The 15,806-nt window shown below is 42.3% G+C and overlaps 2 protein-coding genes across 2 annotated transcripts in view; one reads left to right on the forward strand and one right to left on the reverse strand.

Moving 5' to 3' along the window:
* The window catches only part of LOC123246342 (zinc finger protein 271-like), a 498,115-nt gene extending 494,159 nt beyond the window's left edge, over positions 1-3,956 (reverse strand). Inside the window, 1 exon segment of the mRNA XM_044675252.1 lies at positions 2,849-3,956. Within this exon segment, the coding sequence (XP_044531187.1) occupies positions 2,849-3,956 (1,108 nt within the window).
* Positions 3,957-6,172: 2,216 nt separating this feature from the next.
* The window catches only part of LOC123246343 (putative olfactory receptor 2I1), a 46,075-nt gene continuing 36,441 nt past the window's right edge, over positions 6,173-15,806 (forward strand). Inside the window, 3 exon segments of the mRNA XM_044675253.1 lie at positions 6,173-6,209; positions 14,141-14,258; positions 15,381-15,593. Coding sequence (XP_044531188.1) covers positions 6,173-6,209; positions 14,141-14,258; positions 15,381-15,593 — 368 coding nt within the window.

Genomic DNA, 15,806 nt, shown 5'->3' on the forward strand with positions numbered 1-15,806 from the left:
AAATCTCAAGTACAAGCCTCTCATTTCAGATGAAAAAAACTGAGCAGAGATTAAGTAAAAATTTTCCCAGAATCACAAAACTGATAAATCTATAAGGTCATTTTCAAACCCAAGTCTTCCTAATTCCAAAGCTCAATGGAGTAGAGCACACTGCCTCAAGGAGTTATTTCAATACTACTCTAATTTCATAATTTCTGCTTCTACCTTGTATCAATATAGTGGTACCAAAATGCAAGCCTTTTCTTCTCCATCACCTGAAGCCTACTTTCAAATCATTTGACACACTATCTTTTTGGGTGCAATGGGACTTGAATCATAGGACTGGATCATACAACCCAGCAGACCTGTTATGGGGTTTCTCAAACAGAGCTGCTCCAACTAAATGAGTAGATGTTTCCTTCTGGGCAAGAAGCTGAAGAAGCTGTATTTTCCAGTTACATCCACTAGGTGACAAAGTGACTAGCATAATGACAATGCATAGCATTTTAGTGAGAAATATCTGTGCCCAAGAGACTATTAGAAAATATTTCCCTTCCACCCCAAATCCAAAAATACTGTCTATATAAAAGTATTTGAGAATAAAGCATAGAATCTTTAGGTCAATGTGATCCTCACAATTTATCTAAAATTAAAAATGTATCTGTATTTATTTGGTTATTCCTAAACTTCTGTGGTACCAAGTCTAGATAGAAATTTTAGGACAGAGTAAATAGGTATTGAGATAAATTGTCCCTTGTGGAGGGCAGGGTAGGTGGGTCAGATCCATTCCTCTTCCCAAACCAAAGATGTCTCTCCCCTGATGGTAACATGTAGGCCTTTCAGTGGGGATACTGGCCCCAAAACATGAAGATGACCACCTAATTGCCTTTGGCATATCCACATGACCTTTCTGGAAACACATATTCTATAATTTCTACCTTCTGAAATGCAGATTTCTCAGGTAGGGATTAGAAAATGGGATCCTTCTACAAGCATCTTGCCCAACTCCATTACTCCCCAAATCCCTAAGCTTTAACTTTCCACAATCTGACCCAAACTTTCCTCCCTGAGGGACAATTCATTTTGCTCTTTCCTGATAAAATCTCTACCCTGTTCTAGTATCATAGAAATTTAGAAACAACCATATTAATGCAGCTGCTAGGGAAAAAGAAGAAATTAGATGATGAATCATCCTATTTGTCCCAAGTTTACTGTTGTTGATGTTTATCAACCAAGAATGTCAAAGCAGGAATGGGAAAGAGGTGTTTTGGAAGAGTTCTCAGGAAATCAGAATTCAGAACAGCTTTTGGTGGTAGAATCAATTTTAGTTTTAATAGGGTTTAGTCAACCACCTTCTCCTTCTCCTCCTTGATCCCTTTTATTACTCTTCTTAGTTTAAGGATCATCCATAATGCCAGGCTGCCAAACTCCTCACAGTTCTTTGGTGTTCACTTCATTTAGAAGATAAGTTATGACCAGTTTGGAGTAGGACCAGCTAAAACAGCAAAATTGAAGGGAATGAAAAACAGAAAATCTCTAGCCTCAGGTTAGAGAAAGCTGTAACAAGAAAAAAAAATGTTGAGTGCCAAATTTTTTCTTTCTCAATACTACATTACCTCTTTTAATTCCATATTTTATTCTCTTAGTTATTCCCCTTAAAAGTCAGATTTCCCCAAATAGCAATCGAGCAGTTCTATATCTGCTTTATAATCACTGGGGTTACCTATACTTCCCAGGGAGCGGGATGGCAATAGTGAAAATGTAAAAGACTTTAGCCACTGGAAGCTTCTTAGTATCACCTTTGTCTAGACTGCTTTGGGAAACTGATTCCTACTAGTGACTTTACTTAGGCCAGTCGCCCCAGATTTGTAACATTCCTGCCTAGCATATACTCAACCTACTTTTCAGAAAACCAATTCATTCCCTCTAACTTCTCAGTTTCTTCTGTGACCAGGTGGCACAGTGGAAAGTGTTGGGCCTAGAGTCAGAAAGGCCTGAGTTCAAATCCAGCCTCAGTCACTTATTAGTTGTGTGACCTTGATCAATTACTTAAACCTCTTTTTTTGCCTCAGTTTCTTCAACTAAAAAATGAGAATAACAACAGTATATGCCTCCCAGGGTTGTTGTGAGGATCAAATGAGATGACATTTGTAAAGCAATAACAAATACTAAGTACATAGTAGGTACTACATAAATTCTAATTCCTTAGACCCTTTTGCTAGGTCCCACTGCTTATTCTCACAGAAGAATATGGCATAGGTTATTTGGACTAAAAGAGACCACAAAGATAAACTGGTTTAAAAAAAAAAAAACTCTCATTTTATAAGTGTGGAATCTGAGATCCAATTAGAGGAAGTGATTTACCCAAAGCCAAACCACCAGTGCCTGAGCTAGGCCTTGAACCCCAGAATCTCCTGATTTCCAGGAGAGAGTTCTTTCCTCTACAACCACTCTGAGAAACTCTAAAAAGATTCCCCTCAGGGAATAAATGAAGCAAAAGAAGCAGAAAATAACCAATCGCCCATTTGGGACAAGAACCAGCTCCTGGAAACCCTGCCCAATAGTAATGTCAGGAAGTCCTTCCCATCTCACTCTCTTGCCTTCCCCCCCACCCCCAGACGTCTTTCAAAAGGATCTATTGCAGCTATTGAGCCATAAGCTATTTGAGGACAGAGACTGTCCTTTTTTCATCTTTGTACCCCAATTATCTTATAGGCAACTAATAAGTGTTGTATTGAATTTGTGGGACGGGGAGCTTAAGTCTCTCCCCCTAGCCTGGCAATCCCATTGGAAGCCGCCCCTCCCCCTCCCCCTTTCTCCATCCCATGGAGCTTCTGGTGTGTGAGAAGGTTGGTCCTCTGGCTGAAGCTTTTCCCACACACACCACAGGAATATGGCTTCTCCCCCGTGTGAACGCGGCGGTGTGTTATGAGGTAGGAGCGGCTGCTGAAGCTTTTCTTGCAGTCGCTGCAGCGATAGGGGCGCTCCCCAGTGTGGCCCCGCTGGTGGATGATGAGGTGCGAGCTCTGGCTGAAGCTCTTCTCACAGTCTCGGCACTTGTAGGGCTTTTCACCCGTGTGGACACGCTGGTGGGTGATGAGGTTGGCCCGATGGCTGAAGCACTTGGGGCAGTGGCTGCACTTGTAGGGCTTCTCACCGGTATGAATGCGCTGGTGCTTGACGAGGTCGGGGCTGAGGCTGAAGCGTTTGCCACAGTCTCGACACTGGTAGGGCCTCTCTCCAGTGTGAACGCGCTGGTGCGTCACCAGCGACGAGCTGCGGCTGAAGCCGCGGCCACAGTTCCCGCACGAGTAGGGCTTCTCGCCTGTGTGGGTGCGCTGGTGCGTGACCAGGTCTGAGTTGCGGCTGAAGCACTTGGGGCACTCGGAACACTGGTAAGGCCTCTCACCGGTATGTGTGCGCTTATGGCGGGTAAAGTCAGAGCTGTGGCCGAAGCGCTTCCCACACAGGGGGCAGCTGAAGGGCCTCTCGCCGCTGTGTGTGCGTTGGTGGCGGTTAAAGTCAGAGTTCCAGCTAAGCTGCTTGCCGCACTGAGGGCACTGATAGCTTCGCTGGTAACGAGAGAAGCTGGAGAGGTGGATGAGGTCTTTGTTGCTATGGGAGCACCTGTGGGGCTTGGGGAAGCCTGGGGATGGCAGCGGGGTAAAGTCCACAGAGCAGGGGATCAGCTCCTTGTTGTTAGACGCGCACCAGTAGATGATCTGGGCCGGGGCAGCTCTGGAGGTCTTATTTCCATCCAGCAGGGCTCTAGAAGGTTGGCCTGCCAGGGCTCCCATTTCTTCCAGGCCCTTCCAAAGCCTGGGAAGAGTCTCTGGCTTGTCACCTGCTGGAGAAGGTGAACTCTCAGTCTGGGCTCTGGAAAGTTGCTCTTCAAGGGCTCCCACTTCTTCTAGACCTTTCCAAAGCCTGGGAGGACTCTGCAACTTGTGCTTTGCTGGAGAAGATGAACCATTCATCCGAGGTCTGAAAGGTTGTCCTTCAAAGTTTCCCACTTCTTCCAGGCCTTTCCAAAGCCCAGGAGGAGTCCTTGTGTCACCTGCCAGAGAAGGCAAATACCAGAGTTAGAAGGGGGAGGGTTTGTGAATCATCTCCCTGATCATGTGATCAGGATTCAGTGGGCTCAAAGATTCGAGGCCTGCAGTCTCTGGTCAGCAAATCTTGTAGGTAGCTATTAGTATATGTTCTAACCCCATTAGGATGTGAATTCCTTGAGGGTACTGACTGTGTTTTTGCATTTCTTAGTTGCCCCAGTATTTAGCTGTGTCAGGAACATACTAGGCACTTAAAAAATATTCTTTCACTGACTGCTCTGTTGCCTTGGGTTATGTCACCAGAATCTACACTTAATTGGAAAGCAGTATCCATCCAGGACAAAGTGGTTAGAAAACTGAAAAAGGATCAGAGATTTGAAGCTAGAAGGAATCAGAGATTACCAAGTCCAAACCTCTCATTTTATGGATGCAGAAACTAAGGCTTAGAGAGGCTGTAACTTTCTCACAGAAGGGCAGGATTTGAACCCATGTCTTCCTGACTCCATTACCAGTACTCTATAGCTAGGAAAACACTATGAAAAAAAATAGGATGAGAATTAACCTATATAATCTTAAACAAAAGGTCATTCTAAGGCCCTTGAAGGAACCTTAGAGATGGCCTGACCCAACCCATCTTCCAGTTGGGGAAATGGCTAATGAGGAAATGATTTGCCCAAGATAACATGGTTCAGCCACAAAACTAAGACTGTCACAGCTGTGATCTTCCCACTATGTCCATAGCCTCAAAGGAGCATCATATGAAAATTTTGACCTGCTTAATTTACCAATTCTAGCTAGCTCAGTCTGATCTGAGTTCCCTTCAAGATCATATAATCCTATGGTTCTAATACTGAATGAGGATGCATTTCCAAAATACCAAAGAACTGGTGAGAATAAGAACACTGAGGATAGGCAGAAGAGTGCCAGGATGCTACCCAGTCAAATGAAATAATGTTTTAAGTAGATAATTTACATATATACTTAAGGAAGAGTTGACATAATCAGATAAATGTATCACATTATACAAGAGGTTCAGTAATGCAAAAAAAAAAAAAAAAAGTATCCCAAATGTTTCTTCTCTCTGGGGAAGAAATTACTTTCTCTTTGTCCATAAAAATGGGTATTCTTAACATTCTGGGAATTCACATTCAATAAATTCCTGACAGAAGTAACTGGAAAACTATCTAGTTTCCCCACCCAGCCTCTCCGCCTCTCCCACCCATCAAGGGATGATGAATGGTACTTCCTCTGAAACAAATGAAAAGCACAAAACTAAAAAAGATGGGTCTTTTCTCTCTAATCATGCTATCTTTCCTAGTTCATTCCTCCCTTACCTATGTATGGGAAGGGGGAAGAAGGTAAGGATAGGGAGTTGAGAGTTTTGTTTTGGTTTTTATTTCCAAGTCCATGTACTTTTATTTCCTTGTACTTTTTGCTGGACTGAAGGCTAGAATGGAAAAGAGAGAAATGATGTCTATCAGACCAGAAGGAATACCTAGTTCCACTTCTAATTTCATAGATAAGGTAAACTATCTCTCACCCAGAGTCACACAGTGGATGAGCCTATCAATCCCCAAGATTCTAACATACCAGTTTATCTCCTGAGCACAGCTGGTACTGAAGCCAGCAAAAAAATAATAATAATAATAATAAATTTAATAATCAAGAGTAATTTAAACTTGAACTTGAGACAAGATTTACCATAGAGAATCAAACATTCCCTAAGGTGCTCTAACAACCAACTTTTATAGACTCATAGACCACTAGCTCTGGAATAAAGCTTAGAGACCATTCTCTCAATCTACTTAATTTATAAATGAGGAAACTAAAATCCAGAAATATTACACAGCCAGTAAGTGGCAAAGCTAGGATTTGTTTTATTTTGTTTCTGAGAAAGATTCTCCCCATCTTGTCCAGGAGAAATTGAGGAAAATACTCATAAGCTAATCATACTACTAATTGACCCAGGGAATTGAACCTATCTATTTTTGACCTGGGCCAGTTCATCCCTCCTCAGGCAGCATGGTTTCCCATTCCCTCTCCTAAACATACATTTAAGGACCCACCACACTGATGTAAAATAGTGAGAAAACCGGAAGGGCACAGCTCCCTGAAGCTCAGAACTCCTGAGGTTAAGAGATATGCCCGTTCTAACCTCCCTAGTGGATGGGATCCCAGGTGAGCACAATCATGCCTAGCTCAGAGATAGGATCTGAATCAGCCTCTTCAGGTAGCAACTCTTGTGCTTCTTCCATTATAAGTGTGTCTCCCATATACGGCACCTAGGTAGCACAGTGGAGAGAGGGTTGGATCTAGAATTGGGAAGATCTGAGTTCAAATGTCTCAACAGACACTACCCATGTTAAACAGGGCAAGTTTCCTCATCTGTAAAATGAGGATATTAGCACCTACCTGCCAAGGTTATTATAATTGATATTATTATTGTAAAGAAAAAATGAGATAATATTTGTAAAGCATCTTGCAAACCTTAAAGCAATATAAAAACACTAGCTATTGTAACTATTGGGCTAGCTCTAGACAAAAGCCAATAAGGTAACCATATACAAACTTTTAAGACTCTAAAATATCCCCATCACCAACCTGCCTTTGGGGCCCCTATTCCTTTCTATGTTGCTGGGAAATAGATCATTAGAAATATTTTCAGTTTGATAAAGATGGAGTTATTCTGAATTCACTATTGAAAGTGTAACATTCCTTTGAGGAGAGAATTGAGGACACTGTGCACAAAACTCCTCTTCCTTATGTTTAATGGCTAGACCAGTTTACCAAATCAACTGAATCATCTATCTTAAAAGGGAAATCGGAAAAGTAAGTTTAACTTGGGATCCAGTTGTGGAGGAAGAAAAATCTATGTTATAAAGCAGCCATGAGACCAAAGATTTAAAGCTTGAAGGATCTTAGAATTCATTGAAACCAATTTCCTCATTTGACAGATGAGGTAGGCAAATTCAGAAAGAAAGGTGACATGCCCAAGATTACACAGCTGTTAACTAAGCAAGATAATTTTCTGACCTCCCCCCCCCAACCCCCTCCCGATTCAGTACTGAAGCATTGGGCACTAAGACAGATATAACAGGCCCAGGACAAAACGTGGCCCAAGACAAATTGTTTTTCTGGCAAAGGGACTTTTAAAGGCAGAGGGTGTTGAATAATATTGTCCCCACATTATAATTGTGATCAAAGTAAAAATAGATAAGATATATGACTTGGGAAGAAATTTATTTTTTCTCATAGCCTTTTCTCCTGGAAAATGAATCTCCCTCCCCAAGATCCTTTCTTCCTTTTTGCTACCAGTCTCCTCACCAGTACGGAAGAATAGGATCCTTCTCCTTTCTGGAGATCCCAGGCAATCAGGTAACCATGGTTCTTCACCTCTTTCTAGGCATAAGATGAGCTCTGGTTTAGGGAAGGAAAATCCTGCTTTAGAAGAAAGAAAAACAGATCAGGAATTTGGCTCACCATTCAACCAACTCTGCTTTCCCCTTCTCTTCTGGACTCTGATCTTTGAAAGCCCAAATTCAGGGAGTTTTTCAATTTTGGCTCTTCTCTCTTCACCTTAGATTCTCTATATCCTCACCATTCCTATTCTCTCAACAAACCACTGACTCAGTTCCCCTTCCCCACAAAAAAAAAAAAAAATGTAATGGCTCCCCAGTGCTTAATACAAAGCTATGGCTCATTAGAAAAAGAATAAAACTTAGACATCATCTTGCCTATATTCCTCATTTTGCAGGTGAGGAAACTGATGCTCAAGTAAGATCAAGCTCAAACATCTGGGCCTGACACCTGAGGCCTTATGAAATATACCCCAATCTTACTTTTCCAGGCTTCTCTATCTGAACTTCCCAGTCTGGAAAAGCTGAACCATTTGCTATTCCTGCAAAAATGTGGCTGGAGCTTTTTTGGCTTAAAGACTTTGCAGACACTAGTCTCTTCACATGAATTGTTCTCCCAATACTCTTATCTGCTTACCTGAATTATATACATTCTTCAAGGCCGAGATAAGTCCCTCCATATCCATAAAGCCTTCTCTAATCATTCCAATCCATAGAAATCTGTCCATCTGCTAGCCATCTATAGCATTTGCTGTCTAGACTAGGAACTCTTAACCTTTTCAGTATCATGAACCTCTGACATTCTGGGGAAGCCTATAGACCTCTTCTCAGAATGATGTTTTTAAAAACAACTGATAATTGAAGGAAATGATAACAATTTCTTAGATGTTAATAAAAAAAATGATGTAAATCTTTGTCCATCCAAGTAAATGGGCCCCCTAAAACATATCTAAACCAGGTTAAAATCCCTATTACCTAAACCAGGTTAAGAACTGCTAGTCTAGACCATAAAAATAACATAGCATAAACTGTTCATTTCCCCAAGACTATAAATTTTTCAAAGGCAGGTATTACATCTTGCTCTGCTGTCCCCTTTTCACCTAGTAACTAGCACAATACTTTACAATTAAGATGTATTTAATATTTTTTGATTCACTGATGAAGAAAATTGGTATTGTTTAGAAGAGAATACTAATGTCTGAGAAGAGTATTCTGGAAGACAGCTCTCATATTGTCCTATATAAACTGTTCCTTAGTGCCTGAAACACACTAGATTGGATGGATCATGAGCTTGACCTAGTGTGGCACTAAGTCTTATTACAGGCACCCAAAGACATTAACCATCTCACTGTATATTGCATCCATAACTTCCTCCCCTTCTAATTCCTCCTATCAGCCATTAACAACTATTATAAGACATACACTGGAGACTCTACAAAAGGAAGAAACACAACACTGGCTTCAGTCTCCTCACTAAATTCAATTCATCAGTGAATCACTTCAAGTCTACTATCCAGTTGAGTCTGTCACTTACACCCCTAACTCTCAATTACTCGTTCCTACTTCTGCTAGAGAGAGTCCCAGAATCTTTCTGACAAAGTCACTACAAATTTGTTATCTGAGCCCTCATTCCAGCTAGGCAATCCTCATTAATTTGTTCTTTATCCCACTCACCACAACGGCTATTTCAATCTTTCTCTTTTCCTCTCAAGTCAAAACAGAAGAATCACCCTCTTAATTAATAACCTCACCTCATACTTCACCAAAGAGGCCCTTGTCTCCCTATCTCCTCATCTCCCTGACATTACCTCCTCCTTCACTCTGGCCTCTGATAAAGAGATGGCCAAGTCCCTTGCCAAGACCAATTCCTATATTTTGCCATCCTCTTACTTCAATACAACATCTCCAGTATCATCATCATCATCATCATCATCATCATCATCATATCTCTCTCTCTCTCTCTCTCTCTCTCTCTCTCTCTCTCTCTCTGTCAATCCTTCCCTCTGTTAATACCTCCCTCTGTCTGTCAATCTCTTTACTAGTTCCTTCCCTGTTGTCTAGAAACATGCTGCCTCCAATATGCTTTAAAAAAAAAAAAGTTCAGGGGGCAGCTGGGTAGCTCAGTGGATTGAGAGCCAGGCCTAAAGATGGGAGATCCTGGGTTCAAGTCTGACCTCAGATACTTCCTCGCTGTGTGACCCTGGACAAGTGACTTAACCTCTACTGCCTAGCCCTTACCACACTTCTGCCTTGGAACCAATACATAATATTCATTATAAGGCAGAAGGTAAGAGTTTAAAAAAATGTTCACTAGACTCTACCATTCTCATTAACTATCAATATTGTATTTCTCCTCCCCTTCTCAATTAAAATCTTTGAAAAAGTCTGGCTTTCTTACTAGCTGCTCTCACTTCCTCCATTCCATCGTTTGTTGTTGTTTTTTTAAAACCCTTACCTTCCATCCTAGAATCAATACTGTGTATTGGTTCCAAGGCAGAAGAATGGTAAGGTTGAGGCAATGAGGGTTAAAGTCACTTGTCCAGGATCACATTGTTAGAAACTTTCTGAGGCTAGCTCTGAACCAAGATCTCCCATCTCTGAGTCTGGCTCTCAATCCACTGAGCTGCCTCATTGCTTCCCCCCCACCCCAACTCTCTTTTAAACCTTCTACAATCTGGTTTCTGACATCATTCAACTAAAACTGCTCTCTCCAAAGTCATCAATAATCTTTTAATTGCCAAATCCCATGGCTTTTTCTCAATCTCATCCTTCTGTTACAGCTTCTTGATAAAGTTAACCATCTTTGCAAACAAAATGGCTCTGGGTTTTCATAGAATTGTTCTATCATGATTCTCCTACCTGTCCAAATGCTAATCAGATTCCCTTGATGGATCTTCATCCATGTCATACCCACTAACTGTGATAGATGCGGACTTTCTAACTGGACTTCCTAACTCTTCTATCCTTATTCTCTCTCTCTCCCTTGATAATCTCATCAGTTCCCAGGGTTCTTATCATCTCTATAATGATTGATAATATGGCCCCAGCCCTAAATATTCAACTCTAGTTTTTCTCTTGATCTCTAGATTCTTATCACCAAAATACCTTTCATTTCAAACTGGATGTCTTGTAGACATTTCTAATTCAACACGTCTATAACAGAACTCATTGTTTTTCCTTCAAACCTTTTCCTCTTCCAAATTCCCTTATTTCTAATCAAGGATACCCATCCTTACATTCATGTAAGTGGAAAACCTCAGTGGCATCTTTAGCTCTCACTCTCATTCAGAATGTATATCTAATCAATTGCCAAATCTTGTGACTATCTGCAAAACTTCTCTCACATACATGGCCTTCTCACCTCTCACATAGTCACCACCCTAGTTCAGGTCTTTATCACCTCTCACTTTCTATTGCAATAACTTCCTTAGTTCCCTTGCTTGAAATTTGTCCTATTCTAGTCTGCCAAAGTGTTTTTCCTAAAATACAAGTCTGTTCTAGGAATTCCAGTGATTCCCCATTTCCCCTTGGATCAAACATTAACTCTTATTTGCCATTTAAAGTTCTTCTGAACCTGGCCCCTTTTATTATGTCAGTGTTTTTGCATATTACTCCATACTCTATAGCAGGGGTCAGCAACGTATGGCTCTTTCTGCAGGAGACATAAAGTCAATTTTTTTTCAGGCGCTGTTACAGGAGCGCGCACTGTGAGTACTGTACGGCTCTCACGAAATTACATTTTTTAAAAATGTGGCGTTTACGGCTCTCACGGCCAAAAAGGTTGCCAACCCCTGCTCTATAGTCTAGCTATATTGACCTACTTGCTACTCCTCACACATAATGCTCCATCTGCTGTTTCTGTTGTCCTTCATGCCTGGAATGTTCTCCTTTTGCATATCTATCTTTCAAATTCAATTCTATATTTCCTTCTTCAAGAAGCCTTCCGTGGTCTTCTCCCTTTCCCTCCCAGTACCATCCCTGACCTACATCTTCCATATACATATGTTTGTATATGTATATGTGTGCATGTCCCACCCTCACTCTATTAGAATAGTTCCTTGAAGTTCCTTGAAGGCATGAACTATTTCAGTTTTTTCCCATGTATCCCCAACGCCCAGCTCAGTGCCTACCTAGCATGTCATCTTTAATAAAGGCTGGTTGACTAACTGCCTCTGGATGACTAGGGGCTAATGGATATAGGTTTTAGAAATAGAGACTCTCGGATTTAGGAAGGTCATCTAGCCAAACCCATTCATCAACTGTTTATAATGTCTATAAATCCTCAGAATTTGTCATCCACTTTAACAGCTTTATTGACAGAAAATTCAAAGCTTCCAGAGGTAACTCAATCTACTTCTGGTCAATGCAGTGTTAGGAAGCTCTTCCTTATCCTGAGCTGAACTCTGCCTCTGCTTTCTAGGAAAAAGAACATGTCTAAACCTTTTTACTCATGACAGCCTTCCAAGTATTTGAAGACAGCTAGCTATTCTATACCTCTTAAGCCTTCTCATCCTCAGTTTCACATAGATTTATTTGAAATCCCCTCAACTCTCTGGTGGCCCTCTTCAGAACCAATTTTAGCTTCCGAGTTTTCTTTCTAAAATGTGTTTCCTAGGACTGGATACAACATTACAGAAACTACCTAACCAGGACAATTACCACCCTTATTCGGCACTAGTCAGTCTTCTTGAAGTTGAGAAGACCTGGATTCAAATGCAGCTTCTGTCACTTGGTAGTTATGACTGGGAAAAAGCAGGTGCAATCACATCTACCTCATAAACCAATATATATGTATTTCTATATACCCATATAATATATGATATATAAATAATTATATTTTTACTAATTAATGTGAAAATATAATTTTACTAATTAATTACTAACTCTGGTGAAACAGCCAACATCAAGTATTTATTAATTGATTACAACAGTACTTGTCAAGTACTATGCTAAGAATGTGGATACAAGAAACACAAAAATTGTCCCTTCTCTGAATTAACCCATATTCTCATTGACAAGAGAGATAAGAAAATAACTAGATACATACTAAATATATAGAAAGTAAGTAGGAAATCAGTGTGAAAGGCTGGGAAGACAGAGAAAAGTTTCTTACATGAAGTGGGATTTGAATTGAATCTTGAAGGATGTCAGGGAAACTAATAGATGGAAATGAGGAGGGAGAGCATTCCAACCACAGAGGAAGGCCAGGGCAAAGGCAGAGAGATGGGAGATATGAGGTCATGTTTAAGAAAAAGTAGACCAGTATGGCTGGATTAGAGTTTATGGAGAAAAGGAATATGTAAGAAGGGAAAGGTAGAACAGGTTGTGAAGAGCTTTAAATGCAGGGCTTTATATTTGATTCCTGAGGTTAATAGGGAGCCAGTAAAATGTAATGATGAAAGGGGGAAGGGGCGACAAGGACAACCTTATGCTTCAAGAAAAATCCCTTTGGCATCTGAGTGAAAGATGAATTGAAGCTGGGGAAAGATGAGGCAGAGAGAACAATTAACAAAATCTGACTGATGTTGAAACTGGCCTTTGAAAGTGCCAGGCTACTCATCTTAGTCTCCTTATATGAGATTATGAAGAGAAAAGGGAAGGGAAGATAGACAACAGTATAGTGAAGAAAATACTGAGCTGTTAGTCAGACCTCTTTGAGTCAGTTTCCCCATCTATAAAATATAGGTAACTGCTTGACCTCATAGTGTTATAAGGAAAGGAATCCATAAGTGTGTTAGTATTAAATGGTTGAAGGAAGAGAATGGATAAAGAAATGGAAGAATAAAAAGAGAATAAGACAAAGAGATAAAAGAGAAGAATTAAAAATGAAAGAATCCCCAGCTCTCCTTGACTTCGAAAATAGTTGATTAATATTGATACCAAAGATTTAGAATTTGAAAGGTCCTTAGAAACCTCTAGTACAACAAAGCCTTGCACAAGGGAGTTACAAAGGATGTGACCAAATCAGGATTTGAACACAGGTCCTCTGACTCCAAATTAAGCAATTTTTCCATTATGATAGTCCCTTCTTTTATGCCATCTGCACAGGGGAGCTGCCAGTACAATTTTACTTTTCTATTTATACCCACTGCCAGGCATAATGACACACACATTGAATTGGCCCTTTAAGATTTTGATTTTATCTACCCACTCAACCCCTACTGGTAAAATGAGGGAACTGAATGAGAATCTCTGATCTCCCTTCCTGTTGAAATTCAATTTAGAATTTGCTTCATGATAAATAAATTTGCTGACTCAGTCGGCCTTGAACAACTTGGAACTGCCCAGTCTTCTAAGGGCACAGATGAAAGGAGAAGGGAAGTGGGAGGAGAGAAGAGAAAGAGAAGGGAGAGAGGACAAGAAAAAGGAGATGAGTGAAAAGAAGAGTCACCATTAATTAAGAGTCATCCAGCTAAGGCTATCTGGATACCAGACAAGAAGTTTTGGAGCTTAGCTGCTTAAATAAAAGGTCTAGATTACAAAGGAAAGAGACATGAGATTAATGTTGTCTTCAGTGGGCTTAAGTGCATCCATGTAAACAATATGATTTTTTTTAAGTCCTCTGCACAATGTATTACCTATAGTTCCTCATTCCAGCTAACCCTGTCCAATTATCAATCCACTAGGAAGAAAAATGTCAGGGAACACAGGAAGTTAATGAAGAAGGATTAGGATTTCTAGGACAGCAAGAGAAATGAGACCTTACCCACAGATTCCAGGTTCCTGTAGTTTTCCCACATAACATCCTTGTAGAGTGCTCTCTGAGCACAGTCCAGGTGCCTCCATTCCTCCTGGGAGAAAATGACTGCTACATCGTCAAAGGTGAGCAGCCCCTGAAACAGCCAAAAGAGGAAAAGATAGGGATAGGAAGGCAAGGAAGAAAATGGAGTGACTCACACAAGGGGGTAACCATGAAGGATAGAAGGGGTAGGGGGCGAGAAATAAAGAAGAATAAGATGGTAAGGAAAGAGCATAGAGGTGGACACAAAGATGAAGAGCCGTGTAATTAACTTATTTGCCTTTATCCATCACAGGGAGCAGTACTTTGCACTCAAGGTGTATTTAATGAATGAATGTATGAATCCCCACTGAAATGCCCAAGAAATCTTCCCCTCACTTTATCCTAGGCTTCAGGGCCAGGTGGGATTGGGCTTGAGAAGGTATGAAAAAGAGTGAACTGGAGGGAGCAGACGGTGAATTCCTTCTCAAACACACACAATCCCTTTCCCACCCCCACCAGATTACACCCCTCCCCCCAGCATACTCAGGATGGAATTAAGGAATGTCAGGGGCAAAGGAAAGTAAGAGGAGTGAGGGGTCCACATCTCACCTGAGCCCCATTTGGAGGGGATCTGGATACCATGGCTGTTTGTAGGGAATGGAGCTGAGATGAAGGTCAAGCTGGGGGGAGGAGACTGAGCCATCAGAGAGGACTCCCCACCCAACTCCAACCTCCTCATAATGCCCCACACCCCTGGAGCCCAAGGAAACCCCTCCCCTTCACACACTTCCCCAAATCCCCACCCATCTCCCCTCCAAAGTGTCATCTGCTCATGTGCTTCCTTCCTTGCCTCCAGTCCTCCCCCCAGCCTCCTCTCTGATGCAACCCCCCCCCTTTTCAGCCTTCCAATCTTTGAACAAGTTCTCAGACCTTTTCCCCCTAGAATCCTACCGCCCCCACATTCAGCTCACCTTGGGGTGGAAATCAGTGGGATGAGGTCGGGCCAGACAAGGGAAGAAATGTTTGAATGAAAATGGAGGGTGGGGGGAGAGGGAAGCTGGTGGTTGGAGAGACCCTGGAGGGAAAGCTGCCAGGTCTGCGGGGGAAGGTGAGCTGTCAAGTCACCCCAGGACAGATCTAGAGATGGGGGAGCAGTAAGCCCTTCCTACGTCGCCGGCCCCCCCCTCCACCCCCCAGTCTTCGTCCTCCATTCCTTCCCTTGACCTTTGCCTAATAAGCCATACTCTCACTCCTCTCACCTTTTCTGGCCAGGACTTCTCCTCGGGATGCCCGCAGGCAGGCAGACAGGCAGCCGGGAGGAGATGGACACAGCCGGGGACAGCGACTGAGTGGGACAAGTCCAAACCGAGAGTCTGGAAGGAACCAGGGAACGGGTCACGAGAGAGAAAGCAGCCAAGAGACAAAGGCCCCGGCCCGGCCCAGCCCAGGAACCAGGAGGGCAGGGATGCGTGTCCGGGTCTGGCGGTCCGTAGGCTGAGGCGGCCTCTCTAGGGCGCACAGACGGGTCTCGCTGCCCTTAACTCCTACGAGTCCGGCCCGCTAGAAGAGCGGAGGAACCGGGGGCGGGGGGGGGGGGGGTGGAGTAAAGGGGGAGGGATGGGAGGAACTGGGACAGTGGGGCGGGCAAGGGGACAAGAGCCAGGGACCGGGGTAGAGGGGATCTTTGAGGAGTAGGGC

Source organism: Gracilinanus agilis, chromosome 4 (assembly GCF_016433145.1).
Source record: "Gracilinanus agilis isolate LMUSP501 chromosome 4, AgileGrace, whole genome shotgun sequence".
Lineage (NCBI taxonomy): Eukaryota > Metazoa > Chordata > Mammalia > Didelphimorphia > Didelphidae > Gracilinanus > Gracilinanus agilis.